Genomic DNA, 16255 nt, shown 5'->3' with positions numbered 1-16255 from the left:
ACAAACCCCAGAGATCTGGGTCGAGTTCCCTCAAGCTTTCCACAAAACTGCTGTATCTTTCACAAAATGCCTCATTGTTCAGTTTACCCACCATACAGATTGGCACTTCACCTCGTCAACAGAATCATCTGATAAACATCTCCTCTTGTGATCTGGCTCAGGAGCATAATCGCTACCTGAAACCCCATGGCAGCCGATTGATTCCTTTCTGACCCTTTTCTGCGTGAACGATGGTTCCATAAAGCACAAGACCCTTAAATGAAATGCTCCAAAATGCCCAAGTTGTAGGAAATGGAACCTGAATCTTCCTTGAAGTGCACATTGCATTCCATTTCACAAATGGACGTTACGCTTCGTGCAACTGAAATGCGGCGTTCCATTGCGATGTCCCATTTTACGGGAGATGGCAAAACTGCTTCCTCCTGTGAGGATGACATCACCACTACTCCTTCAACTGAGGACAGGGACACATCTTTGTCCAAAATGACCTCACTGCCAACTTGCACCTTTTTGCGGCAGAGCAGCATTCTGCTCACCACACAAACAGCACCATGATGAGAGACTGACTGCTCCGCTCAGCCAGGTCCCTTCTAACCTTCAGAGGGCCCGGACATCCTCACTCCTCCTCGTCTGCCAGCATGAACATCCACCACTTCGGCAGCAGGCACAGCGGCGTTGGCCTTACCACCCGGCTCAGGCTCAGTATTGCGCTGCCCGGCCGCAGTACCCCCCTGCACCTCTATGAGTGGGATGCTAGCTGCGCAGTCCAGAACACGGGCACAGTAACAGCACAGCACTTTACCTCTCTGCACTGGCACCCGCCTCACTGCCAGCGGACCCCTGCACCATTTGCCTGGCAGCCCGACCCAGAGGACACCAGAGGCCTTCCTGCAAGCCTCTACACACCAGTTGCCTCTTGGACAGGCAACAGGCTTGCAGCTCCAGTGAGACTCCTCGCCTCCCTGGGATCTGGCTGCTGGCTAGTCCATCACCGGTGGATGGGAAACGGTCAGGGGCATTGTCTTCCACCTGCAGCTCCCCCGCAGCAACTCTTGGTCCTAGCTAAAATCCTTGTCGCCAGTGATGCAACCAAGGTGGTGTCCTTCCACCATACAGCAAACACGAACCAGGTAAGTTGCATGTACGTTTTTCTGTGTCCAGATGTACAGGTAAGTTTGTGAGTACACAGGGAAGAATCACAGGCCCATCCACACAGCCCTCTCCCTCTCTTCCCCCTCCCCTTAGAATCCAAACACTCAAAGGACAACACTGCACACCAACATTCAACATTCCATATTCCATATTCTCAAGGTTCCACAGGCACCAGCACATTACTACACTTGTGTTATTGGAGTGTGTGTCATACTAAAAGTAGGGGTGAACCGAAATTTGACTTTGAGTAAGTATTCAGCTGTAATCTGGTTGAAAAGTAGATATTTCTGCTTCAGAATATTTAATAATCACTCAAAGCCGAATAGATTTGCCTACCAAATACATTAAGTACTGCTTTGACTGTGGCCTGGAATCATTCAGGTATGTCATGTTGATCCTTTAAAAAGATCATTAAACAAATGCTTGTCACTCTTGATTGACTACAGGCAGGGCAGAGGTGTGAAAGTGCAAAGTCCCTGCCCTTCACGTGCTGGCCAGACACACTTTAATGAGGTGATTTGCTGGGGAGGGGTGCACTGAAGCAAAACTCTCAATATTTTGAATTTCTCTCTGGTCTCCCAGGTATTTTGCAGCTCAAACCCAATAAGCTGGAACACTAGTTTATGCAGTCACTACTGGAAAATGACATTTTCTTTGGGAGCTGTTAATTTGCTGAGGATCTGTGTGAGAAATCTGTAAATTGCAGCTTCCAATCTGACCAATTTCGAATCCAAGAAAAAGTCAGTAAGTGGAATATAGCTGTTGCAGAGATCGCAGTAAGTTCCAAGCCCTGAATAAAATAACCTAGGAGGTAGTGTCCCTGCAGCAAACAACTGTATTCAGCCTTGCACACCAATGTTATTAAGGAAGTAAATTGATCAATGGGAAGTGTGCCTGCGGCAGAGATGTACTTTTAACATTGACACATAGGTTACAATTCCGACCCTCCAACTTTCTCATGTTGCCAAAATGAGTCCCTTTGAATTGAGTAAAATTGACTGATGTTACTAAAGAACGTGGCTATTTTTCTTTGAACAAAATGTGGCAGCAGAAATATTCCTCACAACATTAGAGAAAGAATATTTGTGTAGTAAAGACAAGGTGATACAAGTTTACAATTTAGAACCATTTGACCAAATGCATGTACTAGTGAAACAATTAAGTAAAATTAACATGCACATGCCAATTAAAGATCTGAAAACTAATAATATATCAGACTTGTGTGAAGACCACTTACAAAAGTATTATTCGTGGGAGAGTCTCTGGGTTTAACTACATCAGTGTACTAGCCACCTGTACAGCATTTCGATAGATTCTTCTCGATCTAGATGCCATTAGTTCCTCAACACTCCATATAGTTTCCTCCTCTACACAGATATCCCCCACCATTTCTAAAGGCACACATTGTAAATGAAAGTTTCCCACTATAATAGTCCTTGGTTTGTATGGATGCCTCTCTCTCCATATTTCAACCCTCTCCTTTAGAAGACCAAATAGGAACCCTCTCCCGCTAGGGGTTTGTCTATTTTATTATACACGTGTATTAGTAATTCTTCAGAGTCATTCCCATCTTCAAATGCAACTCTAATAAATCGTTATTTCCATTATCTACTGATCTAACAATATTCGCCATTGTCTCAACCCAAATCAGGATACCAGCGCTTGGTCTCCACCCCGCCCCGCCCACCCCTTACCCTGTACAGCTGGAATGTCAAATGTGGCTTAACCTTGCAAATATAATGGATTTACTGCCCATGTTTTCCTGGAAACATATTTCATGCATTCTTATAATGTTTACCCATTCTTCACTACTTAGATTTTGTTTCAATCCTGCAATGTTCCAAGAAATTAAGCACATCACCGACCCCACACACACACACATCAGCTTGAACTACGTGGGTGTCACCACCCGGGTCATGGTGCATGTCCCGTCAGCCTAGATGCCCAGACGAGCATTGCCCACTCTGGTTTTCTGATGTTGCTACCTCGACCTGCTTGGGGAGCTCCAGAGTAGCTACTTTGTGTGCTACCACCTGCATCCTACATGGTTCTTCTCCTGACCATGCACTTGTATTCCCACTAGGACAACTACCACTTGTGTCAGTTTACTTACTATATCATTTGGTCTCCCTTTTAACTTTCCTTCACTTATTTTAATCCTTCCTAAAATTATTGGCAGATTTATCAAATTACTATTTCAAGGCCCTATGGGGGTATTGATCTTTGCTTCATATTCAGAAGTCCTCCTACTAATCCTTTCTCCTTTAGTTCTACTCTAATATACTCTCTATGCTGACTATTTGCACAACACAATCACACACAATATGCCACTCCGAATTATTGTGCAACACCCTCTATTCGCTCTGCATTCCTGCCCACTTAGGAACTATGTGTATCTAGTGAATGTTCCCAAACTTTTTTTGGAATATCTATAACCGTATTGCCCCTTCTAGTCCCTGCATCACCTATCAAGGGTACTCCTTGTACAAAGGTTGTCTTTACTGACTTTTCTACTGCACTTAGTAGCATTATTAAATTCCCCTCATCGTGGGGGTTCTTAGTTCGCAAACAGAGCCCTAAGTTTGCCTTAAGTTTTTCTACAATGGGCTCCAGTGCCTTGCAACCCTTACAGACATTTAGTGTGCATGCAGGAAGATTATTAACCTACATGCAACTATCTGCAGCTCCTAGCTGGGGGTCATTTCCGTTTACTGCCCCATTGCTAATTTTATCTCCCATTCCCCACCCCTTCCTCTTAACTCTTGCTTGCTAAAATATCAAGAGATACACATGAGGGCAACCACATCTCTGCTGGGGCCGGGGTAGTAACAACAAAATACAAAGCGAAATGCCCCGCCAGGAAATATTTAGATCATCGAAAATTAATTCTTTACACTTTTCAAATGTGGTGGAGGCAGGGACACCTAACGGCACTCTGCTAAGTATTTCCTCAGTAAGTTAAGGGCAAACCGACTCTAAAGTTTTGTATAAATATTCAAAAGATCACGAAATATCGAATATTTTGATTTTTGAATCCTGTAATATACAGCTAATTTATTTTAGTCTACAAAAATAAAGTCACTGTCTTATCTTTTCAAAAAGCTCACTAAACATATACATCAGACATTTAAATACAAGAAAGATAACGCACACACCCAATAGAGCATACAACATATACATGCGGACATAATTGGTTCTTTAAACATAACTAAAAAGAGGGGGGAGAGATTGGGACTACATGGTAAATCCAGGCACACACAATTAATTCTAGGTTTACGAGTGATGTCAATGAATGGCTCAACCCTGACTGTCTATCTAGTTAGAAGGGAGACCATTATTAGGTCTTTGGGAAACTAATCATAAACCAAGGGTCTACGTTGTGCTGCAGTTATCTGTTTAATAACTGCAGAGCCTCATTCCTATGTGCCATTTGTGCTTCAGAGGGGGCTTTACGTTTCGGTAGCAAAGAATCCATGTACCACCTTCCTCAGGACCAGGGTACAGCGACCCCTGAGGACCATAAAGTGAAGAGTCAGCGCAGTTGAATTGCTAAAACAAGGCAAGTGTAGCCAATGGAAATGTGACTAAAAATTGAACACCACAGAACGCAAAATATATTGACAGTGAGTGCTCCATCAGAGACAACATCAGAAAAAGGCGTAGTCTCTGCTGTGAATGCGTGTTCTGCTTTTAGCACTCACCCTGTAACATAGGGAGGGGAAGCTTGTCCGTGCCAGGGACCCGCTGTGAAGGTCCCTCCCTCCACTTGAAAAGTGTAAAGAATTCTTTTCCGGTGATCTGAATATTTCCTGGTAGGGCATTTCCCTTTGTATTTTGCTAAAATATCAAAGCTATTAGAGGTGGTAATCTCTGGGGGATACATTATCAATAGTGGGCCCTCTGACAACACTGTCCGTAGTAAATTCTGAACCTGGCTCTTGCCCCTCCTTCAGCTTTCTTGCTTTGGTCAGAGCTAATGACTTCAACGGGACATTAAAGGTCTTCCCAGCGCTCTCCATTGAAGTGGTTGGTATGTCATATCCTGCAAGTAATTTTCCGACATTAGGAAGTATAGGAAGGGTGACTTTACCCCCATCCATACTCTTCTTTGCTACCTCCCTCATATTTGCTTCACCCAACACTTGATCAACGTTTCCCTCCTTAGCTTTAGTTATGCCGTCCTGATTGGCGGCTGACTCAATTACCAATACATCTTTTGTTGGGTTTCCTACAAAATTAGCCTCTTGCGTGTTCCCCTTATTGCTTATGTCAGGTGGGGGTTTACTACAGTGTTCTGGTATTTCTATATCGTATAAAAGGCTGGCTAGTTCCTTGATCATAACATTTGCCTCATCAATTTGCTTTGTAAATTCAGCGGATCTTTTCACGGCTTTTGCGTTGGGGTGAATTTTGTGGCCTTTTTCCATCATGATTTCTACTGCCCCTAAAGCCCAGACACGCAAAAGATGATAGACACGTCAAAAGTATAATGACATAAGATAAATGCGCAGTCATAAAAATACTCTTTAAATAGATTGACTAAAGAAATAAAAGAACACCCTAACATATAAAACATCACCATCTAATTAACATCACACATTTGATCCACAAATGCCCGCGAAGATAAAAGGCATACATGTATCAACTTTTCCGCCCTGGGAACGCCCGATGGCATTGGGAGGCACCCTTTAGTCAGACCAGCGCGCAGTATATGGTGATCGTTAATATATTCAAATCATAGCTGCCTGGTGACTTAGGAACCACAGTAGAGATGGTAAATACACCAAATGCCCTCGTGCTTTGCCAAACTGGCACAACAGTTTACGGGGCTCCCATAGTCCGACTCCCTGTCCCAGAGAAGGGGTAAAATCCCAACTGCAAAAAAAGGCTTTTCGGATGGGTCCGGCCGATCCTCCTCAACAATTTGAGCAATCTGGTACAAACCACAGGCCCCAGCCCAGTGTCCTTCCTTGCATCTATGGAGTCCCCACCTACTTCTGTTGCTTGAATCAGTATGGTTCCTCGATTGGCATCAGTAATGCCCACTAGATCCTTGGCTCTCACTATGCTCCGACAACATGAGCAGTTCTCTGGCCTAAGTCAATGGAGAGGCTTTAAACGGAAGGCAAGCACCAGTGAGGTGACAGGAAGCCCTTGCGGAGCACAGGGCTAACTGGGAGAGGGCACTTCTCCTCCTGCTCTAAACGGCTCCAACTGCAGGACGACATTGGCCATCATGGGCTTTCCCACTGCTGGTGGCCCGACGTCCATTGTTGTGGTGATGGGCGGGGCTCAACAGAGTGCACCGACACACTCTCAAGAGTCACTTGCACCAACTGTCAGACTCCCTTGGCCGTTGCAGGCTTCAAAATGAAGCTCTCCAGAAACTGCATACAAAACCATTACCACATCCAGTAATTACCACACGCACCAATTACTGATCCCCATGGAGTCCTATGGGATTTAAGAAATTGGGAAAACCGGAAGAGTCCACATAATCATGAATCATGCTAATGCATGAATAAATCATGTGGGGCCTTCCCGCTACCACATGCACACCGCATGCAGTAATAATATTGGTCTTTCACTGTGTTACCTCCAGTATGAGACCATAGCTCTGCATATGATAGCCTGCATACCTAGAGCTACTCAGCATATACATGTGATAAAGTAACGTTAAAGATTGGAATGTTCTTGAATAATAGGGCAGTATCTTGAAAGATTATACGTGGTCCCTGCACATATTTCGCATAGCTTGTTTTGCAGTGATAAACGTTCATGATCATGTTGCTTAGTACATTATTCAGGTGCTACTAATGGCAGCTTACGCATCTTCCCTTCACAGCACATTTTGCTGCTAGAATCGGGTACATCTGCACAATGCTGATGGAAGGAGTGAACATTTTTCCTACGGGGTTAACAGACAAATAATGTACTTGTTGTGCATTAAATATAAACACAGATTTGGAAATTGGTCAGGAAAGCACAATACGTTAACTATCAGATTACTCTGACACCTGAAACAGGGGCAACATACTTAACCTCTGTTAGAGGAGTACACTGTTGTTTATAATTGCACACTAATGTAGATGGCAGCACTGTAGGTCAATGCATCTAAGCCGCATACATAACAAGCCAGTGTACTTACTGCGAGAGAGATTCTCGAGGGCTTTCCCGAGCTTCTTGCTTTCCTGAAGGATGTGGTTTAATTCATCAAAATCCTGGCTATCGGGTTTCGTCCTCCAATCCCACTTAGGATGCTCGGTTGACCTTGGCACTGAATAAAGAAATAAATACGGATTACATTGTGGAAAAGGGAGCGAAAATATCGACGCCTGATAGTTGGAAAGTGTTCAGGTACAGCATCTCAACTTACAACATTGCTATATGTTTAAAGTACACACTCTTTATGTCGTACTTTCAAGCAGGTTTGTATTTTTGAGACAAAGTTAGCATTGGTGTAAAACATATTAGAGAACAGTACATCGTTCACTATTTAGCACATAAATTCAAGCCCATAAGCGCTTCAGGGGTGGGAGATGCTCGAAAGCCCGAGTGAAATGGCTGCCTGGTGACGGAGTTCCCTTCACGGGCGCTTTGACCCACCTCCATCTACAGGGTGCAGAATGTCCTCGGCCCTCAGGAGACCTTGCCGGCAAGGTAGTAGCAAGATTTGATACCAGCGGGGAACAGTTGGAGGGGAAGTGATGATCGTCAACCCTGGGCATAGAGGATGGAGTGCTGTGCCTGATATGAAAGGATGTTGAGGGATTGTACGCGGGATATGCAGGTTGGCAGAGCACCATGTTTTTCACAGATAAAGGAAATGGTGACCCAGGACTAACTCTCCCAGTCGGTAGCTAGCAAGATAAGCGCAACATAACGGCGCACCCTAACCAAGAACCTCCTAACACCACTGCTCCCAAAGCTACTCTATGGCCTACAGTTTACACCGGGGTGGAGTCGGCACCCACTAATGAGCCATGCACATAATGGGGCATGATTACTGCTTCACTATCCTATTTCTTCAATGATCAAAGCCAACAGTGATATAGCACAGGCTTAGTGATTGCTTGGAAGTGGGATGAGGTCGTGTCTGGATCACTGAACAGGAAAATCAGAAAGTTTCTAGCCCTGGCTAATGAGTCCCCGCATAGCCTGGCTGCAATCACCATATTACCTCAGAGGACTGAGTCGAGACAGATCTTGCACAAGTGTGCTTGTGTATAAGTGGCATGTCTCGATCTTAAATGGAGTCACCTACTGATTATGCAGAGGGCAGTGCTCCAAAACCCACTGGAATACGAAGACCCACTAGACATCTCAACAAAATGAATATTTCGACCGAACTCCAAGCGATACTGATGGAGATGAAGGCAATTGGTAATACGGTTCCGAACATTAGGAAATAAATAAACGATGTCAATAGCCAGTTCAACGGACAAGCCCAGCACAATACAAACAATGAGCAAAGGATCAGTACACTGGAGGACAATCCCAAGTCTCCAACCACAGATGTTGACATGATTAAAGAAGTACAGCGACTAGAGCTGTGATGCAAAAATGGCTTATGAAGGGACAGGGCCTCATGTCCTTGTCCTACCACTTCTCTGTGTGTGTTTTTTCTATGTATTCTGCCACTGAGGTCCCGCTTGGACTTCTGGCAGAGCAGCTCTTCATTCTTATCTTTTGATGATCACCACCCATGGAATACCCTTACGGCACCCAGGGGTGGGGGTACACTCTTGTACCCCTTATGTGTGTTTCTGGGCACTTGTGTGTTTCCCTGAGAGCAGGGTATGGGCTGGTGGCAGCTACATGCTCACTTGGCAGTGGCTCCGAGTATCCTCCATTTTTGGGACACCCAGGCCCTGCCACAGGAATCAATGGATTCCTGACAGAAGGCAAGATGGTCCCTCTGGCCTCTCGGTTTCTGTTGCCTTTTACCGTGTTTCCCAAAGTCCTGGGAAGCCCTAACTCTGCCCCTTCCTCCTGAATGGCTGTTGGGTGGAAACACCATATATGTCTCTGTTGTTCCCTTTCCGCCTGGCTGGCTGTTGGGTGGAAATACCATATATGGCTCTGGGGCCAGTTCTTGTCCGACTGACTGGAGCCTTCCCAGGTGTTGTGTGTTGTGGGTACCCCCTAGGGGTGGGACCTAGGTTAATGGATTCTGAAGCAAACTCACATTCTCGGTTGTGGGTGTCTGGTTTCTGTGTGTGACACAATGAACGAGCCATCGTTGCCTGAAACTGACATGAATGCAGTGTAGCGTGCTGAAAGGCTCAGTACTTGCCCCAATCCACATCTTTTGTTATGGTTGTCTAGGTGGAGTGAATGGCCCGAATGCCTGTGAGCCGGATTGGCTGCCTACCGGCATGAATGCCCTACTGTCGACTTGGCTGACTGAGCCTGGCTCAAGCACAGTGCATGAGTGACAGATGTGTATATCTGGGGTCCTCTCACCAATTTGTGCAGAAGCTGAAGGTGAGTGCCCTGCAACCTTCGGGTGTGTGTGCACTGTATAAGAACTTCTTTAGTTAGTTAGTCGATGATTAGCAAGAAGATCATCCTTGATGCCCAGCTCGGAGAGAAGTCTGCTGCTGCATTTCTTCAACAGGCCAAAAGCTATTGTGTCTCTCAAGGACTGACCCAGAGAGGACCCGCAAAGGATACCTCTCCCGAGCTATGAGGAACCATCGTGCAAAACTGCTACTCTTCATCAAGTATCTTGGAAGCCAGTACTGTGTGCCTGTTGTCCGGAGAAGGGTTCTTCAAAGTCGAGAGGAGGCGTGCCGGACATCTCGAGCCAGAGAAGTCCATTGGTGTCACCCAGGGTTCGAAGGTACATTTTGTGACCACTGAAAGCTGTTGCTGTCTACCGCCCAGAAGAGGGGGTACCCTGACATAGTGCTGCTGGACACCCAGTGCTGCAAACATTCCAAACTGCCTGGGAACTTCCTTGCAGTCACCATTGACCACTTTTTCCCGTTGGAGAGAGACCAGACGTCTTTGGGTGCCGTGTTAGGTCTGCTGGTGGATTTACCACCACCAGAATCTATCGAAGTCGTCCTGAGGGTCCAGCCATGATGCTGGTCTGAGGTCCGCTCCAGTTTTAGAGTCCAGGTCACCAGAAGCCGCCCAGAGGTCCATACTGCGGTTACAGCACCGAAGAACCAAAAGTCTGAACACCACAATATTCAGAAACCCGACCTCAAAAGTGACCCATGCACCCGTCGCTGTCAAAAGTCATCGAAGGATTCCAGGGCTCTTATATTCACCCACCAAGCCTTTACGGAGACCACAGCAAGTTTCTTCTTCACAGGACTTCTACAGTTGGAGAAATCATTGACCAAAAGGAGAGCACCGCAAAGAGCCAAACTGCTGCCATTCCGAAAGACTTTAGTTCCTTTTATTCTTGGACCCAGAATCCAAGTGGCTCTTTCTTCCAAAGGGGGTCTATCTTCTGAGTAAAGCTGAGAAACTCTGCTACTTTGCCTGCCAAGGCACCAAAGGTACTGTGGCGAGGAAGAAGAGCATCTCCTAGCCTCAGGAGTCGTCAAGGGGTCCCAGATTCGTCTGGGATCCTGTTCTCCTGCAGCCTCTCATGTACTTTGGGGTGGTAGAACCTTTTAAAAGAAAGCACAACGTTATTGAACGTTATTGGACTGGGCTGTAAAAGACAACATAAGTTACTCCCTATATTTTCTATTACATGTTGCCCAGGTGGGGGGGATCCTCACTCATAATTACTTGTGCAGTCTAAAGAAAGCATTCTGCCACTGTTCATAACTAACCTGCCTTTCTTTCCTGTTCTATGCTGGTTACACCTTATTTAAGAATTTACCTGACATTTAAAACTGTCTGCAGTTAGTGCAGTTCTTACTGAATTTAAGTAGTGTGGTAACACATAGAGTGTATACATTTACCATTCTCTGAATAAATATTCCATGTACAAAGTGTTATTATTTATATGTATATTTGGTATTGGTAGCATGCCTTATTTTACATAAAGAAGCTGCGCTATCACCTAACAGTGTGTGGACATTCCTTTGTGGGGGCTTTGGGGAAACACTGTACTTAAGTACCTGCCTGCATCACCTCCTGAAAGCTTAAGCCTGGCTGATCAGCAGGTTTACCAAATTGAGAACCTTGCTGGGGTTGTTCTGTGCCTTTACCCTACCATATAGGGGGCAGAAGAACAAATACCCCCTGCAGTCTTTACAAGAGCAAAACAGGAAGACCAAGAAAATAGATTTAGACATAACAATCTGCGACTGGGCACAGACGTGGAAGCTTCGATATACAAATTCTTTCGAGGCAAGCTTAAAATTGTGTATCTGAAAGGATACATTATAGATACAGCATACAGAGCTCCCCTCCCGAAAACCTAATGTTGGGGAACAACCACGGATCATCACCCCAGGGTTCTCAATTTCCAACCCAAGCTGGCAATCCTGAAGGCTTACCAAGTCACAGGAATTATACAAATTGAAGGCTCCTCAGTGCGCATGTTCAATTACTTCTACATAGAGGTCTCCAGGTGCAGAAAATGCTTTAAGCCATTGTTTAGAGAACTGAAGGGCTCGGAGTACCAGTATTACCTGAAATTCCTGGCAGTCTGGTGCATCCAGATCAATTGGCAATGGCATTCGTTTGAATCCCCGGAAGAAGCCTGAAGTTTGAGGCAGCAAAATGTGGTCCAAAAGGACCAGATTCTGGAAAAAGTAGATGGTCACAGCCTTCAGCTGCCAGACCCGTTACCACAGCGAGACCCTGCAGCAAGTAATCAGTGGAAGAAAGCTGCCAGACTGCCCAGAGGTCCAGAGCAGAAGACAGATAAGAGACCTAATCGATGATGCAAACTAATACCACAGCTGACAATCTGCAAATGAGGTTACTTGTGAATAGCCTGATGACTCTGCCGCCTGACTGGCTTATGAAGACTTTTGAGATGAGTATGTATACTATCTACATTGTTCATAACAGTAAACTCACACCTGAATGTGGTACTTCAATGATTCCAACTCATGACCCAGCAGTTAGAGCCAGGCTGCATCTCCGGGCCTCATAGATATGTGTTTCTAAAGCGGTGGCTCCAAGCTGCCCATTAGTGTGTAAACTCATACACTTTTATATGGAGGGTAATCATTTTTGAATGTTCAGCAAGCTCGTCACAGATGGCACATTTGTTGCCACCTACTACTAATATTGTTGATGCTATCCTGTTTTACTATATGTTTGTGTTCCTCATGTTTGGGGCTTTTTAGTTACTGTGGGGCATTGGGGGAGACTTGTTTGGCTACACCTATGTTCACCACAGGAGTTACTATGTAAATGTATTGGGGTCATGTTTTAAGGCCTCAATGTTTTTGTTTGTGGGGAAAATGCACAATATCGACGTACACCCAAGGGTTCCTATGAAAAACATTAAGAATGCACAGTTATCAATATGTACTGGGAATGGGAATGATCTTGTATGATCAACGTAACTATCACCTTATGAAGATAACATAGTAACAGACATGGCGATATGGGGCAGGGTTCTAGGAGCTTCAATTACACATTATAAAACGAGAAGGGCAATGCTCAGAGGTCTCTAAATGCTTCACTTACTTGTATCACACTTAATATACAAAGCTCGGGACACCCTATTAAACAATGGAGACTACTCAATTACATGAGAGATCATCAGGGAGCCATCTTCCTGCAAGAAACCCGATATAGAATCCACAAAGCTCAGTGAGGGGTGGGTTAGTCTGGCGGTGCACTCACCATGCCACAGCAAATGGGGGGGGGTCTATCCTAGTACACAAGAGAGTTTATGAGCCACTTGTCTCTGCCTGGGTGGTCCTTAATGTAACCCTGTGACGGGAATTGTATAGGCATATCCCATGCAAAATCTTAGCATTGTGTAATCAAATGGAGGATTTGCGTAACTGTCATGATCCTACTCACCAGCACCACAACATGCGCCCATTCTGTTTATGGTATACTTGCAAAGTTTAAACTTGCAAACTGCCTCTGCATTTATTTACTTATTTTACCGCTCTAGTTTTGGACCAATCTAATTTCATGATCCATTCCGGCTTTTGGCTTAAACCAGCAGATGCATTCTGGTACATGTGTGATGTCCAAAAGGCAGACGGCTGGAGGAGGCATACTAAATACATTTATTTGCAGAAACCTACTAAGAGTGGCAGAGGACCTGAATTCATTCACCTGTTGCAAGCTACTGCAGGCTAGGCTACAGAGAGCTGGAGAACCCTTAATTAGAAACCACTTCTGCAGGCTACTGAAGTCAGAGCTCGGCTTAATTGAACACAGCTGCCTGAGACTGCAATCAGATCCACCATGTTGGCCTGCTGGCTGGGAGGGCCTTTATACGCTCACTTTGAACAGAAGCAGTTGTTAGTCAACTGCTTCCACTGGGAGTTTGTGCTTGTGCTCCTGTTACCAGTTTTGCCCTTTCCTGAAAATCCTCATTTTGGCTTTTGAATCCTGTTGCTGTTGCTGCTTGCAGCTTCCTCCCTCTCCAGTCTGCGTTTGCCTTCTGCCTGCTACTCTGGGCTCCCTGCCTGGTAGCCCTGCCACTCTGCTTTGCATTCTGCCCTTTTCCTCTGGGCTCTCTGCCTTACAGCCTGCCTGTTATTGAACCTTTCCTTGATTTCCAGATTTTGACTTCTGATACCTTTTGAAGACATTCAGTTCTTAACTGAAATCTTTTCAGCCTTTCTGTAAACACCCTGTTTTCTGTAAGCATTTGCGCTTCACAGACTTGTCCTGTTTCTTTCTTGATTTTCTCTCTTTCTTTCTGCATACCCAGCCTTTTGAGGTTTTCCTGTTTGTTCCTTGCCCGCAATATTTCCCCGACTTCAGTCCATAGTTCTAGTGCCCGTTCTTAAGTACTCTGAGTTTCCTGAAACCCTCGTATTCGCTGTGTTGGCAGTGGCCTATCTTGCCTTAGTCCTTTGGCTTGTCTATATTGAAATTTCAGTCTATGCTTTGTACTGTGTTTCTCTATCCTGTCCTATATCTGGTTATTTCTTTCAACGCTGTTTTCTACCTGTATTACATCTTGGTCCACTGATGTGTTTCTGCTTTGAATCCGTTTACAGTGTGAACCCTGGGTTGGTTTCCGTTCAGAGAGAGAGAGTGATTTCCTAAATAGGAAAACTGCGTCCCCTGCACACTGTCAATGAGACCTGTGCCTAAATGTTGTTTAAGAATTCGAAGGATAAGTAACTATTCAGGACTCCCCTTGGGGGTAACATCCAAACTGATTACAACCTTCTATTTACTGGTAATACAAATTATGTATTTATTATTATAATTATTATTTATTGCTAGAAAATAAATAATTGGTTGACTGGTAAAAAAAAATAGGGAAATCCAGTATAAGATTATACAACTGATATTTTACTCCAACCAAACTATGCTACTAGACTGACACAATCACCAGCAGTTGGAGAAATTGTGGGCACCGGGCACGATAGGGCACATACTGTGGTCCTGCCCCAAGATTACCTTGTTCTAGAACATGATTTTATCATCCATATCTCGCATACGGGACACCACTTTCACACAGTCAACTGAATTTTGTTTGACGCTGAGGCAGAGGAGTGGCCTGGAGACGTGCTAGTTCGTTATACACATTGTTCATGGCTTGCAAGACGATAGTGCTCAACTGGCGGACTGTGGTCCCTCCAGAAAAGGACTGGTCCACACGATTATAAAAAATGTGCACTTTTGAGAGAAGTAGTTATAGCCGAAATGTGGAATCTTCACAATCAGAGGTTCTGTCACCTTTTAGATCCATATATAGAAGCACAATCATGTTAAGGTGTTTGATAAATAGGTGCTGGGTAGCTTATGTACTTTGTCCTGAATTAATGCTCACTTTCTATCCTATGCAGCAAATGGAATGTTACCTTGTATCACAGATACCAAATTCAGTATGACTTTATTGTTGATCACTGAAGTCTGCAGGACTGACCATGGAAATGTTGATGTACTATCAACTTCTCATGGTCAGCATGAGAGGTTGACATGTGCCGGCAGTGAGAGGCTGACATGCGCCGGCAGTGATTGACACGCATTGTTTATATGGACTGATTAGAATGTAAACAACGCATGTCGGCAGTTGGAGACAGGAGCGGCGGATGAGAGCCACGGCCAGTGGGGCTCTCTCGCAACATTATATTTACTTATTTCCATTTACTTTGTAGATATCATTTCCGAATAAAGTAATTACCCCCTCATCACCGTGTGCCGCATCTCACAAGTGGCGACAAGGATCGGGCACCCCAGAGAGCCCTGCTGCAGTCATTGTGGATGACAAGCCTTTTACGAGGTAAGATACGATTCTCTGCGGCGCCGTCTAGCATTGCGACGGGCCGTGTTGGGATATCGCTTGTACACATAAAACGAAAAGAAAACCCATTGGCTTGGGTGCACGTACGTACGCTCCTACGTATGCAGCAAAGAAGATTACCACTCCTGTATAATAGAGGCAAACTTCGAAAGATCTGCATTGCAATCCAGTATCCCATCACATCAGGCTCACACCAAGCAACGAAATCTGCCAGGCCCCACGTAATAGGGGCGCATCAGAAACCTGTCTAAATTCGGATGTACTGCTGCTTCACTACCACAGTCATACAATAGAGGCACATCTGCCATCCGGCCACAGCCTTTTCCAGCAACTTACTGCAACAGTCAGCTCAGAATCATTCACCGATCTGAAACTATCCGTACAATCCACAATAGGCAAACTGCCTCTCAGGTTCATAGACCATCAGTAGAACCACAGCCAGATCTGAATGTATCCAAGAATAACTGGATTTCACCATTGCATATTGATCCATTATGACTGACATCTCTGACCAGCATGGCTTTCAGCGGTGTACCACCTCCTGTGTTTTTCTTACCTGACGTTGGTGAGCCCACCATTCCATGGAGGCGGTGGATAAAGTCATTTGAACACTATGCAAATGTTGTTTGTGGGCAGAATTGCAGTGTGGAAAAAAGGACGTCTCTCCTTTTACACTGTTTGGGATCAGCAGGCCAGGAAAAATACAAAGATTTACCAAAGCTCACTGAG

General features: G+C 45.0%; 1 protein-coding gene across 3 annotated transcripts in view; it reads right to left on the bottom strand.

Annotated features, from left to right (window-relative positions):
* Positions 1–16255, bottom strand: part of C5QH8orf34 (chromosome 5q C8orf34 homolog) — a 1794780-nt gene that overhangs the window by 1334246 nt on the left and 444279 nt on the right. For all 3 annotated transcript variants that reach the window (XM_069621157.1, XM_069621156.1, XM_069621158.1), the window contains exon 4: positions 7301–7429. In XM_069621157.1, coding sequence (XP_069477258.1) covers positions 7301–7429 — 129 coding nt within the window. The remainder of the gene's footprint in view (positions 1–7300; positions 7430–16255) is intronic.

Source organism: Ambystoma mexicanum, chromosome 5q (assembly GCF_040938575.1).
Source record: "Ambystoma mexicanum isolate Mex_15411 chromosome 5q, UKY_AmexF1_1, whole genome shotgun sequence".
Lineage (NCBI taxonomy): Eukaryota > Metazoa > Chordata > Amphibia > Caudata > Ambystomatidae > Ambystoma > Ambystoma mexicanum.
This window is presented reverse-complemented; position numbering and strand designations above follow the sequence as displayed.